The 15394-nt window shown below is 47.3% G+C and overlaps 5 protein-coding genes across 5 annotated transcripts; 3 read left to right on the plus strand and 2 right to left on the minus strand.

Moving 5' to 3' along the window:
• Window positions 1-153: 153 nt before the first annotated feature.
• On the minus strand, window positions 154-1674 carry liz1_0 (Pantothenate transporter; the record flags this gene model as incomplete). The annotated part of the gene is made up of 1 exon (XM_031151252.1): window positions 154-1674. A coding segment is annotated over one exon (1521 nt), but the record flags the coding sequence as incomplete, so codon positions are not given.
• A 1033-nt stretch (window positions 1675-2707) lies between these two features.
• On the minus strand, window positions 2708-4894 carry STB5 (the record flags this gene model as incomplete). Its single annotated transcript, XM_031151253.1, has 1 exon — window positions 2708-4894. One exon carries the CDS (start codon window positions 4892-4894, stop codon window positions 2708-2710), a length of 2187 nt encoding a protein of 728 aa, XP_031004407.1.
• A 471-nt stretch (window positions 4895-5365) lies between these two features.
• On the plus strand, window positions 5366-6370 carry LHYA1_G006314 (putative dipeptidase; the record flags this gene model as incomplete). The annotated part of the gene is made up of 1 exon (XM_031151254.1): window positions 5366-6370. The coding sequence occupies one exon, from the start codon at window positions 5366-5368 to the stop codon at window positions 6368-6370; it is 1005 nt and encodes a 334-aa protein (XP_031004404.1).
• Window positions 6371-7699: 1329 nt separating this feature from the next.
• LHYA1_G006315 (putative GPI-anchored cupredoxin) lies at window positions 7700-8995 on the plus strand (the record flags this gene model as incomplete). The annotated part of the gene is made up of 2 exons (XM_031151255.1): window positions 7700-7739; window positions 7782-8995. 2 exons carry the CDS (start codon window positions 7700-7702, stop codon window positions 8993-8995), a joined length of 1254 nt encoding a protein of 417 aa, XP_031004405.1.
• A 4527-nt stretch (window positions 8996-13522) lies between these two features.
• Window positions 13523-15123, plus strand: LHYA1_G006316 (Fujikurins efflux protein; the record flags this gene model as incomplete). Its single annotated transcript, XM_031151256.1, has 5 exons — window positions 13523-13790; window positions 13842-13948; window positions 14001-14175; window positions 14229-14637; window positions 14694-15123. The coding sequence occupies 5 exons, from the start codon at window positions 13523-13525 to the stop codon at window positions 15121-15123; spliced, it is 1389 nt and encodes a 462-aa protein (XP_031004402.1).
• Between the last annotated feature and the right edge of the window lie 271 nt (window positions 15124-15394).

Here is a 15394-nt window from a genome sequence, read left to right on the forward strand (position 1 = left end):
GTATATCCCAACAATATTAGATATATTTTATAATAAGTATATAATAGAAAAAGCAAACTTAATAAACTAAAATAATATACTTATACATAGAAATAAATTATAGTAATATATTAAAACTAATTAAATTCTACTATTACTAACTACGATCTTACTATCCTCGATCGATGAGTTATGTCTAACAATTGCGGAAACATAAGACTCGTGATCCGCCTTCTTAAGAACCATATTTTGATCTCCTTTACGCCACCCCGCTCTCTGTGCATATATCATGACCCCTACCAACACAATTTCTATCGCAAAGAACATTGCCGCAAGCTGGTATCCCACCTTGAAGTGCGGGACTTGACTTGTATTATACGCCAGTAGAGGAACCCACGCCTGGAAAGTAAAGGCCATCGTCTCAACCACAGCGATGACGATGATTCGATGTTCCTGGCTGAAGCCGAGGACCTCGTTGATCCACGTGATGAATAGTGCGCCAGCTCCCGTCTCGCAAAAGGTGAGGAACCAACCAGCCATCATGGCAGGAATATTGTGAGATGGCCAGACGGAGAGAATGATACAGCCGATGAGCGCGATGACGCAGGCAAAGACAATGATCGGGGAGCGAACGCGCAGTGCGTCAGAGGCCCAGGCATAGGATAAGGTAAAGAAGATTTGTAGGCCATAGCCGGCGGTGGGGATCAAGTTGACCTCCTCAGTGGACCAACGCTTGGTGGATTTGAGCCAGACATTAAAGTAGGAATAGATCTTGATGCCGAGGACGTGGGCGATGAATGCAATGGAGAAAAGATACACGGGCCAGGCGGTGAAGATGTCTTTGAATGTCTGAAGTGTGACCTTGCTTGCTGGCTTACGTCCGATGGCTTCCATACGCGCAATCGCCATCTTCTTCTCGGCAGGCTTGAGCCATCTGTTTTTGCAAGTTGTTGGGCTGTCGGGAATGGCAAAGAAGCCGTAGATGGAAATGGGAATCCCGATGATACCGTCAAAGATGAAGAGCCATTGCCATGCCGCGAGACCTCCGCGTCCATCCATACCGGCGTACAGAGCTGCTTGCAAATAACCAGAGAACATCTGCGCTGCGCTGGATGATGCTTGGAATATACACGATCTCTTGCCGAGCTCAGCTGGAGTATACCAGGATCCAAGGATGGTCATGATACCGCAATATGCAGAAGCTTCAAAGAGACCAACGAAGAATCGAAGAGCATAAATCGTCTCTACATTTTTAGAGCCTGCTATGCCGATGGTGAAGACGGACCAGAGAATCTCGCAAGTAGGAAGCCAGATAGAAGGCGGCACCTTGGTCATGACCATCTGAGAGGGAAATTGGCCAATGATGTAGCCGATGGTCCAGTAAGTCGTAAGGTAGTTCAAGTCATTTCCTTTCATGCCCAGATCCTCTTTCATTCCGGAAACGTAGGCATTGGAAACATTCGTCTGGTCAAGATACTTGACGAAGTAAGCGACGCAAATATAACTGAGAATCCACCAATCAAGCTTTGCAAGGAGAGCGCGTTCCTCGGGTGTTTTATCGAGGGAGTCCCAGACTATTCCAAGGATCCGTTTGCTCAAGGGCAGCTTTGTACGAGGTTGAGGTTGAGGCTCTGCCTCTGTGGTAGTACTAGGGGTTGTAGACACGATGGCCGAGTCGGCCTGTTCGTGAAACATATCAACGACAGGGTGTGGGATATGGAGGAGAGGAGATCTTGATATGTGAAGGAAGACCTCTGGAAATCAAAAGTACAGGTTGTAGATGAATACTTCCATGGCATTCTTATATCTTATAATGCTCGTCGCATCCTACCCTGAAGATATCTAAGACATCAAAGCTGCGTAGCACGACTATGGCGTTATCAACGCTAAGGAGTACTTGGTAATAACACATGGCGGATGGGAAGATCTTGACGCTGGTGGGCAGGATATTAACAAATCGCCAAATTTCTCAAGCTTTAAAAGACGGAGGACCGCCGTCGTAAATTGCCGGTTATGGCTAGATCATGGTCTCCTACCGTATCCAGATCTATCCCGTCGGGTTACCTAGCGCAGCTCTGAAGTACAAATAGTGGATATTTCGAAACCTTGGCTCATGCTTTACTCAATTTTGTTTGGCCGAACAAAGTTTTCGTTCCCACATGTCCATGATTCAGGGACCTAGAGCTCGGAACATAACCTTACTCAACGGACGCCAAGACGGGTCCTAGTCTACTACTCGAGCACAGGCGCGTTGCTTCCTTATCTCTTATCGCTCATCCACCACGAAGATGGCGGGGACATGATGAGCAAGTCCACTCGAAAATGTAGCGTTGTGTCTGCTGTTGTATACAGAATAAAGAGTGCCTTTTCTTTTCTTTTGTAGGCGTAATGGCAGACCACGATGGCTCAGAGTCTTGAAGAATACTCGTGGCCCTGAAAGACTTGGATATTTGGCTCCGAGGAATAGAGAGGGCAGACAGATGGTGATAAGAGTAAGGGGCTATCATGAATTTGACGAGGACTAGGGTGGTTATGAATGCGCTGTCATAGTTCCAGGAATGATATACCATCCATATAATATATAATGAGTTGAAATTTTATGCAGATTTCCAACATGGTCAGAGAAAATCACAGACTGACTTGTGACCATGCCAGCAAATGAAGTGTGACGCCGGTGCCAAAGACTGGCAGTTTCAAGCTCAGCGAACCTATTTCTATATATCCTATATCAAATGAACCCCATACTCAGATCCCCGACCCCATCCCAGACTCCACTTCCAGCCATCCAGCTCGTATCAAGAGGTAATTCGGTTCTGAACCCATCAAGTAATTGCCCTGTTATTCTCTCTTTCACCAGGTCTCCAGCGGCATCGATCGCACCAACGTACATACTGGCTTCGCTCAATAGATTAGCGACGAGATCTTCAGTTTCTGATTTGATCTGATCGAGAGTAACCACTTCTCCACGTCCCGCCCCTGCTTCAGTCCCAGGGTCGCCAGATAAGTCAGCTAGGAGAGGACCATTTGCTTGGTTGCTGTTGCTTGTCATTGCAAGTCTCTGAAATACTCGTGCTGCGTGTTTGGCTGATAGCCAATGACTAGGGAAGGCCTCGAGTACTGTCGCACAGAGAATGGCTTCTTCTTTCATAAAATTTAGGCCGTCCCCGTTCCGTACCACGCAATACAGTAGTACGGGTGCAATTGCTACGAACCTGCACAGCGTAACCCAGTTCATAGGTAGGTGACGTTGTTGCCATAGCACAGCAGATAGTTGAATATACTTCTGTGCACACCGTTGCAACTCAAGTAGATGGTCCATCGATATGGGCGAGTTGAAGTGTGATGGTGTATATAAGAGTAGAAGCAAATTTTGGTATCGGTAGTTAAGCCATGGAATCGTATTGTGAAAGGGCAACTGATCTCTCTCCATCGGCGTCACCAAACAACCCTGAGTATACCAATTTTCAATCTGCGTCCTTAATTCCTGGATAATGACTCTGCGATCAGCCTGTGTCAGTCTGCTTGTTGCATACGAGTTGGGGAATTGAATTTTCCGCAAGATACTCTCTTCAAGTTGTCGCAGAGAAATTATATGCCGATTGACTTGCAGCACGAGCGTGTAGTAGTTACGATCGGGAGATGCATATTCCTCAAGGGTCACACCCGGGAGGGGGATATTTGCGTTAGAGTCACATATCCCGAAAGGGAGGCCGACGGATGCGGATACCATGCGATCAAGCGTATACGCACTCCAGTATAACCTATGGCGAGCTTCCACTTCGCGTAGCTCTTGGCTGGACCCAATCGAGGTCTTGCTACGGCTCAGACCCAGGGCCATTACCTGCCTGGACAAGATACCGGTGATTACATAAGGTGATATGCCTTGTGAATCGAAAAGCGAGTGGAGACCGAGGAGGAGAAGGCTTGCAACAGAGTCAACGTCATTTCTCGATAGACATTCTTCCAGAACAGTAGGGTACGAGATTTTGAATTTCGAGCAAATGTCTTCCGAAACCTGGCCTACACGCCTTAATGTCGTGCAGCCTATTGCCATAACCATATATAATTTGGTAGGCATCTTCTCAGTACCTTCATTCATCCAATCTCCTATGGCGTCAACATCCCTCAGGACGTTTTCTCGATCCATGAACGGATAGGCACGATGTATATGGCGAAAGTATGCATCGACAAACCTCCGGCCAACGACACCCGGAGAAAGCGGCTCTGACCTATGCTCTGGGGAGGAGGCAGCATGGCGAGATGAAGTGATACCAACGTTTCCTGGTACAAGCTGAGGTCCGCAATTGCGGATGGTAGCATTGTCAGACGCTGAACTCTTACTCGGATCAGACGCGTAGGCATCTCCATGGTGCGTCGAAGTTGGTAGTGATATTTTTTCTATACTTTCCGGCCGGGGGCTCAAGTTCGGGTTCGGGTGTGGGTTCGCATCGGACCGTAGCTCGCTCTCTCTACTCACTGGAGTCCATGTCCATACACCCGTATTTGTAGTCTTGCCGCCTATATCGGCTCCCGTCTCGAGTCGATCTACGGAGGGTGCATCGCGGGGCAGCGTCTTATTAACATAATGGCTCAGCCACGTGATTCTGGCCTCCAGCCTCTCCTTCTCCTTCTGCGCGACAAGGGGTCCCAGCTCCGCACGTGAACGTTCGGCCAGGGAGCAAATGACGCCCGCGTTGAGGCAGTGATTGCACTGTGGTGCGGCCTTGCTGCACCTCTTTTTGAGGCGACGACAACGTTGACATGCAGCCTTGCCCGCCTTGTGCTGTGGCTGTTGTGGCTGTGGTGGCTGTTGTTGCTGTTCCTCGTCTGAGACTGCGACGGGCTTACCACGGTCACGGCCACGGCTCTGGTCATCGTGTTTCGTAATGCGGAAGCGGTGAATGGCGGGTTGCATTACTCGGTGGGATTAATGTTGTGGAGGCAGATGGAGACAAACATACGCCGCTCTCTGCTCAGGGGGTTTTGTCGACAAACGCTCCAAGATCTAGAATCAAAGAATCATAACATACCTACCTACGTACAGTACTTAGAACTGATGTCGCCATTCCCGCCATCCATCGATTTCCGACCGCGGAGCCGCCCCGTTGCAAATTACCCAAACGGGCATAGTCTCCGTTGACGCCTCGTGTGTTGAATTTACTTCGTACTTCGTACTGTAGGCCACCAAGCACGCCATCGCCCTTCAGACTCATCAAGTCCTTTTTGTACCAATAAGACATAATTTGATATAATATAATATAATATAATACAATATAATCCCCAAGCCATCTTCTCTCTCTCTATCTTGCCCTCTCAAACTCTGATACTTGTCTTTACTTATCATTTCCAACCAAGCCAAGTCATCGCGCGCTATCCCGTTATCAGGATGGTCTCCGAAGCCGAGGCACGTGATATATATGCCCGATACATTCATTTTGACGGCTTGAATATTGCCAACTTCTCGCGCGAAATATTCGAGGCTTGGAAGGCAGGCGGTATCACAGGTGTCTCATGCACGTGTGGCATCTGGGAGAACTTTCGCGGCGCCATAGCCAATGTGGTGCAGTGGAAGAAGTGGTTTGAAGAACACTCGGATTTGATTGTCCAAGCACACACTGTTGCCGATATCCGACAAGCCAAGAAGGACGGCAAGACCGCGGTTCTGCTTTCATGGCAGAACACGGCAGGAATCGAGGATCAGCTGGATTACCTGAGGGTATTCAGAGACCTCGGAGTCAGAAAGATGCAATTGACGTACAACACCCAGAATTATTCCGGAGCGGGCTATACCGAGCCTCGGGACTCAGGCCTGACAGGATTTGGTCAGGAGGTTGTGACCGAGATGGCCAAGTTGGGTATCGTCTGCGATCTAAGTCACGTTGGACCTCAGACTAGCCGGGACGTGATTGAATTTGCTCCCGAGGGGAAACCACCTTGTTTCTCACACATCCTTCCCGGCGGCATGCTCGACCATCCGCGCAACAAGACGGACGAGCTGATCAAGCTGATCGGCTCCAAGGGCGGTTTCGTCGGCCTGTCGCAATTTGGGCCGCACATGAAGAAAGGCAACGACAGCACCATCGATGACTATGTTGAGGCGCTGGACTACGTGATCGGACTCGTCGGCGAGGACTTGGTAGGCATTGGTAGTGATGCGAGCGAGGGACACGGACGGCCGAGCGACTTTATGGCGTGGTGTAACAAGGATAAGGGGTATGCGAGACAATTAACACCCTGGGGCAGTCAGAAGGTTGTGAAGCCTCTGGGGCCTCTAGCGCAGCGCGCGAAGCTCGCGGAGGCTATGGCGAGGAGAGGCTGGTCTGAGGATAAGATGAGGAAGGTATTAGGTGAGAATTGGCTGAACTATTTAGAAAAGATATTTGAAAGATGACATGAGTTTGAAACGTCGAATATAGATCTTTATCTTCGAGCAGATCTATCTTGAATGATCAACCCCGCAAGTAGCCCTTTGCATACAGAGGCCACTGGCCGTCTGATGCCCTAAAGTCTGTAGGAGATTTGTGAGCCCTCAATGTAGAAGGATGACAGGCAGAAAACATCCGATGTATTAGATTGCACCTTAACAAGTGGTTACGGACTGTAAGAAATAGTACAGCTGTTACCAAGTCACAATCCTTAGAGATACTCCAGGCAGATTCTGCATGCCGTTTCTAGTTTCGATTATCTATCTCAGCCCTTGCATATTATATCTTAGAAATATCGTAATTTCTATATATTCTCTATTGGCCATAAATATTGTATAAGGGGAAACTAAAGTAAAGGTTAAATCTGCTTACCACTTTGTTAGCTAGCATTATAATATCAAGTATAGTGTTGGGATATATGTCACGTGTACCACGTGACCATTAGTCTCGATAACTAAGCAGCGATGAGGCTATCACCACATCGCTGCAGCTTTAGATAGAACCTCTTCTACACCTAGAAATGCAACCATGAAAATCACAGATTACTAGGCCAACCTAATGCATTAGGTGAAACCAATATATAGAAAGTAGGTATTTATATTACTTCTATTAAATAAACATTTTTTATATCAAAACGAAGTTATAAGTATAACTTATACTTTTTTACTATTACTTATCTTGTATTAAAATTTTTTCCAAGAAAAGCTAATTTAAATGAATGTAGCCTGTGCCCTCTACTAATATTTTCATATTTTAACGATAAATGGGACATGCATAATATTAGGCGCCTGATTCCAACCTTTCTTGGCCATAAAGATAAGCCTGCGCTTACATCGCTTGACGGCTGGCTCCTTCTGTCATCCTCTTCCGAGTGTTAAGTATCAACCCCCCAATTATATTAGGTAGCTCGCGAAAGATACTTTCCGTCAGCATCACCTCTCTAGTAAGCCCCAATTTCCACTTAATTCAACCGACCTAGATTCGGCCGCTGTTCTCAGTCATATTATTCGAGAATGCACCAGAGGATCAAGGCTTAGAACACAGCCCCCGCAATATTCTTGCCGGCTGGGATGGGAGGATTCCGATCTTCAGCTAATAATAATATTTCCATTTCTATCGCGCAGTACGAGATGACATAACAGTGAAAATGTCGATATATAATAAGACGACGATGGTCTGGAACCTTATCTCTCATCTCATTATCATCTCAATCCTCTTTTAATAAGGTCTTGTGTTTTCCTTTCCTTGATACCATCGTTTGGGCCTTTCCACATCTGCTGCTACCTTTCATCATTATGAAGGTCTCTGGAATTTCTGCCCTTGCTTGCATACTTGGTATGGCATCAGCTAATACCTGCTCTCCAATCACGGTCACAGCCCCTGGCTCATGTGCTACTGGTTCATATAGTGGAAGTTCATATGGAAACAAAACTGTCACAGTCACTTCCACCGTCACAGCTCCTAGCTCTACCGTTACCGCTACCGTTACCGTTACCGCTCCGGCATCATATAACAATCAGGGCGCCACAAGCTATGGTTCATCCGGTGGCACAATTGTTGGCGGTGGCGGTTCTAAAAGTTATATTCCAGCTTCTTCAACATATATCGGCCCTCCATCAACTTACGTCGGCAACTCAAAGTCGGGTGCAATCGCTCCCCCATATGTCGCTACATCTGGCACTGTGGTAACCTCCGTAGACTATAGCTACAAGGCAACTTCTGTCTGGGTCTATCCTGTGGGATCCAGCCCAACCAAGGATTGCACTGTTGCGATTTACGAGGAGACTACTGTCACCGTCGTTGTCATCAACATCAATATTACCATCATCAATGGTCAAGCAACAACAATCTGTTCCACGATCAGCGGACAAATGCCAACAACGACACCACCCATACCAGCGCCACCAACCACCTATTCGCAACCTCCTACTTCAACTTCTGTCTGGATTCCCGGTGGCGGATATAACGGCACAATGACTCAATCCAAGTCTGCTGGTTCAACTTCTACCTCCACTCCCGGCGGTGGATCCAACAGCACCAAGGTCCACAACGTAGTTGTCGGCGCCGAGGGCAAACTCCTGTACAAGGACAATCAAATCATTGCTAGCATTGGTGATATCATCCGATTCGACTTCAACAGCACCAATCACACCGTCACGCAATCAACCCTCCAAAAGCCTTGCGAGCCACTCAAGGATGGCTTCGATACCGGATTCACGCACTTTAACAACCAGAGCCGCACCGGTGTTCTCCCAACCGTAGACTTCGTCGTCAGCGTCTCTACGCCCCTCTGGTTCTACTGCGCACAGCCCAAGGGAACTCACTGCCAAAAGGGTATGGTTCTCGGCATTAACCCAGGTACCAAGTTCCCTGAATTCCTGAGCGCCGCCACTGCTTCAACTGGCTTCTCTAAGAGCACTGGCACCCCATCCGGAACCGGTGCCTACGGAACCGGCAAGACTTCTTCCAGCAGCCCCAGTGCCTCTGCATCTAAATCCTCCACAATCAGCGGTTCAGCTCAGCACCCAACCACTTCCACGACTGCCCCTGGTGAATACCAATATGCCAAGCGCGGCTACTGGGGGGCATAAATGATTAAGAGAGGAATATTATAGTGAATAGTTTGAGATATGATGTGAGGACTCTTTACGACTACGGGTGGAAAGTTGTGTACGGTTTAGTTTGGAGTTTTTGGGTTTGTTTATACCTGCATTTGCAGAAGAGCCTACCAGGGTAGTAGGCTTGGTTTTCCACGGGTCTGGATTCTAGCACTTCAATGAACTTTCAAATTAGACACTTCATATCTGCACGTTTCATGAACCCACTTCCCCCAGTCCGGTGTCTTAATTTCTTCCTGTGATTTTTACTCAACAAACTTCTAGGCTTCCACTCATTTCCGAATTGGATGTAGCATTTAAGGCTTGGCCGCTTACTGCAGATCACAGAAAAGTTGGAAAGCACAACAGGTACGCGCAATCGCAACAGCCGCGCTATTTCTATCGCAACCCTCCTACTCCTAGTGTGGTGGGGACCAAACGGGCTGTCACGTGAAGTGGGGTATGCAGCTAGTACTGTACCATACCTTATAAAATCGGACACTTCACTGAACTTGGATCATCATCCATTCTACAATACACTCTTTTATACAGATTATTTAATTTATATATTTATATATTTATATAATGGTGAAACCATAAGTCAGATCCTAGCCTAGAGTCCGCGGTTGTGTTGTTCCCTCCACACTAGCAGCCCGCTAGACGAAGGATGAATCCTTGGCTTATCTACCCAGGTCGTTCTGCCTTCTAGTAAGCGCTTAGCGCGCCTCGTTACCCTTCGTCATTAATCAACTTACGTAGTAAGTCAGAATATATGCCATGGTATGTTAGACTGTAGCCCTACAGGAGGGATATGCATAAGCATCCCCAAGGCCTACCTAAATATAGAAGTGGTGCACACCACGCTAGCCGCGGTGTGGCTGGTGTCAGCACAAACGAGGTAATCAAGCAGTCAGCACTCGTTTTGCGAGCGGCTCATGGGTCAGTTCCGGGACAGGGGTATGGAGGTGGAAGGGAGGTGAGTGTTGTTATTGTAGGTGTTGATGGGATTATTAGTGTTAAGAAGGTATGTGGGATGGATGGATGGAGGGGGGGGTTTTTGGAAGATGCTAGAGGAGAGTTTTTGGATTGGAGAAAGAAGAATTTATAAAATATGAGTTGATTCTTGGGTTGGGATGAAGTGTCATGATAATTCTGACAGATAAACTTTTGATACGTGTCTTTAGGTATCGTCCTTTAGTCCCCGATCCTTTTTACGCCACCACAACCACTATCTTCTAAACTCTTAAGTTCAAAGGCGCGCCTCTCATCCTTCATACCTACCCAACGCGTCAAGGGAGTCTCTCCACAACGCCGGTATCAGGTTCCCTCCCTACAACAACTAGCAACATTAGTCCTGTCCGTTGTCTGGCCAGGCTACCAACTAAATGTCTCATATCAAGCAGCATCACAAATACAGATGCATACATGCACTTAAAGTCTAGCGCGTCATTAGCAAGAACGACAGCCTAAAAACATAGATTCTTCCACCACGTGTGAGAAGAGATATAGGATTGGCCCTTTGCTTATAGATATATGTATCGCCTTTCATGAACCGCCGAGACTGGAATGTGGAGCTGCCCAGTTCCTCTGCACAGGATTACCTAAGATGCATGGCTCGGATTAGGTACATGTGTATCGGACGGCAGATGTATGATATCAGTACAGGTTTCTTTATTCGGCTTGTCGTATATCGCGGTTTTATCGGGTAAGGCTGGTCCATCCCAATTGGTGGGGAAGGTCACAGCTACACAGCCCTCTGGCTACAAGTCCCGTCTAGAGAAGACTTGAGCCTCCTATAAATGATGTATTGGTATCGTGGCAGCCAAGATTGCCCAAAATCATACCAGTAGATCTCGCGCTTCCTGTGAGTCGGACTATGGATCCGATGATCCTCGCGAGTGTCAGTCGAATCTTGTATCTCATGTTGCCCTCACGTGATTCGAAGAAACATATCGCGAACCACCGGCTAACGAGCCCATATTGAGTAGATGGGAGAATAACGAATGATTTGAAAGGGCTGCACGATGTGCGGTACCAGAATCCGATGTAATGTTGATACAGAGTTGTGGTCCAGTGAAGCAGAGCCATTTGTTCCAGCCAGAGCGGTGCCTTCAGCTAGTCCGGCATTCTATTCGACTTAGAAAAATGCATTGAAAAGCCGCAAAGAAGCCTTCCTATCCGAAAGGAAACTGACTCGCGCGATCCTCAAAGCCCATCAACTCAATCCCCTTCCGGAAACCCACACCACTCATATTCTTAATATTCAAAGTCCATACAAGTTCACGCTCATACTGGAAACGGCGAAAGTACGATTTCAGGATCCATTGCGCGTAGGTCGTCATTTGGGGACCACTGGTTCCGTTCTCGAGTTTGTGGCAGTATTCGATGGATTGGCAGAGGTAGCGGGATAGCTTGTCGGCTTCTTGTTTGACTGAAGATATGGTGGGGAATCTGGTGTTGAGAAGAAGTCCTTGTTCTTCTAGTTCCAAAGAATGATGATCAAATGCTGGCGAGAGGATAGAGATGCCGAAAAAGTGTTCATAGATATCTATCATACTGCATAGAAGTTGGAGCATTATTGCCCACCACAAAACCACTTGAGATGCAATTTCTAGGGTTTCAAAGTGGAGGGAAAAGGGGAATAATTTGCTATTGTAGAGATCATCTGCTGGGTTGTAAACGGTTGATGGCATAGCCCAATAAAGCCTTTTCATAATCGCATTTCGGTATTTCTCGTGCCGATCATGGAGCTTCTCGAGTACGATAAGAGAATCCTTGAAGAGACTCGTTCTCCATTGTTCGGGCAGCACACCAGATATGTTGTGAGTGGCTATGAGTAGTTCCGACTTTTCAAAGAGCACAGGCACTTCGCAAGCCACGTCCATTAATCCGTGGAACGAATCGTGTGCTGCGCTCGTGGACATGAGCTGGCGGCAATGAGAGATTGCCATTGATCTAGCATTGCGATTCACAAGAGAATCAAGCAGCTATGAATTCGGTCAGCGTGGTTACCTCAGAAAAGCCAGTAGGCGTACAAGAACAACTCGGATTCGAGCGCAGAAGCTTGGCCAGAGCGGCGAGGGGGAATCCATGCGTTCATTTCGAATGCGAAGGATTTCTGAAATGCCATGGGCATGAGCGCGCCAGGAATCATCAAGCGGGCAGACAAATAGCTAAATCTGTTAGAGCTTTGTAGTGTATACAGAGAAAATGGCAATGATAGAATTACCTCGCCGCTGGAAAGCACGGAGATAGCAGCTAGAATCTCGTCACTTTGTCCAGCACTAATGTCTTGTATTTCCACTTGTAGTATCTGAAGAGCATCGTTATATACTTGCAATGCCTCGTCAATACCAACGCTTCCCGATTTTGTTATGGCGACCTGTATCACACAAAAAGTGAGCAGCGAATAGTCCAGAGCATGGCTTATTCCCTCAAGCTCGCAGATTATTTGGAGCCAAGAAAATAGAGACGTTTCTCTTATATCGGCTTGACTCGGCTGTGGCAAGTAGAGCTTCTTCAGGAGTTCCAAGGCTTGAAGTCGGAACTGTGTCCGTGGACCTATAGGATTCTGGACTTGCGAGTTTAGTAGGTGTAGGGTTTGGTCAAAATCACGAGATACGTGGAGGTCAATATTGTTTTGCTTGAGCACTGAGAGTGCTGTAATTGAGAGGTTTTCAGGAGTCCGGTTCACGAATATTGCATCGCGTTGGTAGCCCTGGCAAGCAATTTCGGCTTTCTCACACCGGAAGCACGTTGGCACTCGGTAATCACACTAAGTAAGGTCAGTATGGGTGGGAAAGCGAATTCAAAAGACCGGATATATATCTATCTCACTTTGACTTTGCGTCTTCTGCAATCGTGGCAGGCTCGAGAAGCCACCTTGGGTTGAGAATCGAACGGTTAGCCATTACTTCATATACTGTAGATTGCTGGGACTCGGAGTTCAACTACCATGCCGGTTGAAGTTATGAGGCGCAAATTGAGAGTTGGATAAGTGCTGCAGCCCGCGCACAATTGTTATCTTGGTGTGATCGCACTTCGAAGTCCAGTCAAGGAAGGTCACCACCATACCGTATGAATTGGATGACATTTAGGCCCATGCACATTGACTCCAAACAGCGCAGGAGATTGGTGGAGATGTGGCGCTAATCTTCATTTGGCAGCATTTTCCGAATTTACGACAAGGTTTATACGCTTTCTAAGCGGACGCCGCACTACTCATCATCTGTCCCTAATTTGTGGTTCAGCGGAAAAAACATGCAATTTCTAAAGTTGGGGTTTCTGTAGACTCCACGACAGAACCCTTTTGGGAACAATCCAGCGAGTATGTTGCAGGGGGTTGTGAAGTTTCAGTTCCACCTCTTTGCTTATCTATCAATCAGAGTAGGGATCCACCGTGATTCTTGATGTCTACCATTAGGTACATAAAGGAGGCTCGCCATCTGGTCTGGGATCAGCTTTCTCCCAGCTACTTCCTCTCATCATTTGTTGTGTTTGCTGTTCCCACCTCCATTTATCATGGACCATAAGTCGGGGCAATCACCTCATCGTGATTCCAGTCTTTCCATTGATCAGTCGGAGAATTCAAAAGTGGATGCCATAAACGACTTTAAACCAGAGCCAGAACCAGAAATGGAAGAAGAGACACGACCAGACCCTGAGACAGTATTGAAAAGAGAACCGACTGGACCCAACCCCACTGACTTTCCCGATGGTGGATTGCAAGCTTGGCTGGTTGTTGTAGGGGGTTTCTGTGCGGTATTCTGTGGCTTTGGCTGGATCAACTGTGAGGACTTAACTATATCTCACAGCTGTGCGATTTGCTAATGTCAGAAAGGTATTGGTGTCTTTCAAAATTACTACGAACATAATCAATTGAAACATTACTCTTCGAGTACCATCGCCTGGATCCCTTCAACCCAATCGTTCATGTTGTTCTTCCCGGTATGACGAGCAAAGCATCAAGACTTTACAAGATGCTAACTTTCACTCCAAGGGATTTCTTGCTGGGAAAATGACAGACGAAATGGGACCACGGATTCCAATTTTACTAGGCTCTTTTCTACATGTCTTTGGGATAATGATGACTTCGTTATCCACTGAGTTCTATCAGATTTTCCTCGCACAAGCCGTATGCAGTGGACTTGGGTGCTGTTTCCTCTTTTACCCAGGTACACAATCTTCAAACCTGCATAAATTGAATAATGGCTAACGCCCATTTCAGTAATTGTAGCCGCTGGGACCTGGTTTCGCAGACACCGCGCACTGGCATTTGGCATCATTACCGCCGGCTCGAGCATTGGCGGTGTCGTTCTGCCCATCATGGTTCAACGGCTCATACCCCACATCGGGTTTGGGTGGACAATGCGAGCGGTCGGCTTCTTGTTCCTGGGTCTCCTTACTATTGCCAATCTCACCATTAAGTCTCGCCTACCGCCAGCCCGTCGACCGTTCAACGTCATGGAAATGGTGAAGCCTTTCACGGAGAAGCCCTTTCTACTACTCGCGCTGGGAGCTTTCTTCATTTACGTTGGGGGTTTCCTTCCGTTTAACTACATTATCCTCCAGGGTGAAGCATCAGGCATGTCAACAGATCTGGCGAGCTATTTGGTCCCAATATTGAACGCGGCATCGTGATTATTACCCCAAACGTTACTAGTAATCTTGGGCATACTAACAAGTGGAATAGAACATTTGGCCGTATTCTCCCGGCTCATTTAGGCGACTCCTTTGGTGTTTTCAACGTTATGATTGTCCTCACAGGATTCGCAGCAATCATGACTCTCGCCCTCTGGCTGCCCGCCGCTGCAAACGCGCCCATTATCGTGTATGCGGTTATGTACGGCTTTGCATCTGGTTGCACATTATCGATTATCCCAGCCATGGTCGCTAAGCTCGGACACATCAGCCAGCTGGGTGCCAGAAGCGGTGCTCTGTATGCCTTCTCATCGGTTGGCGTGCTGATCGGAAGTCCTATAGGAGGAGCAATACAGAAGAATCAGCATGGCGGTTATTCGGGGCTTATTATTTTCACGGGCGTTGCGCTGCTGATTGGGACTTTCTTTGCTTTCCTCTCGAGAGCTGCTCAGGTGGGGTTGAAGATTAAGGTTAGAGTTTAGAAAAAAAACATCCTAGACTTGTTTCTTATGATTCAAATTGACGGCAAATTGAGGAAGTTGAGGTCTCGAGGAAAAAGGTTGAAGGGTTTGGAGGATTGTCACATGATTGGACTTTTCGGAGACTCAGGGGGGACTCAATACACCCACCCCCTTACTTATTTGTCTACCTTGACATTTGTTCTTATAAAATCAGTACATAACTTTGTACTTTGATAACCCAGCTTTTAATATACTATATTTGCAGCCTCCCCTACAAGGAGCTGGCTTACTG

The sequence above is a fragment of the Lachnellula hyalina genome (genome assembly GCF_007821495.1).
Source record: "Lachnellula hyalina strain CBS 185.66 chromosome Unknown contig00090, whole genome shotgun sequence".
Lineage (NCBI taxonomy): Eukaryota > Fungi > Ascomycota > Leotiomycetes > Helotiales > Lachnaceae > Lachnellula > Lachnellula hyalina.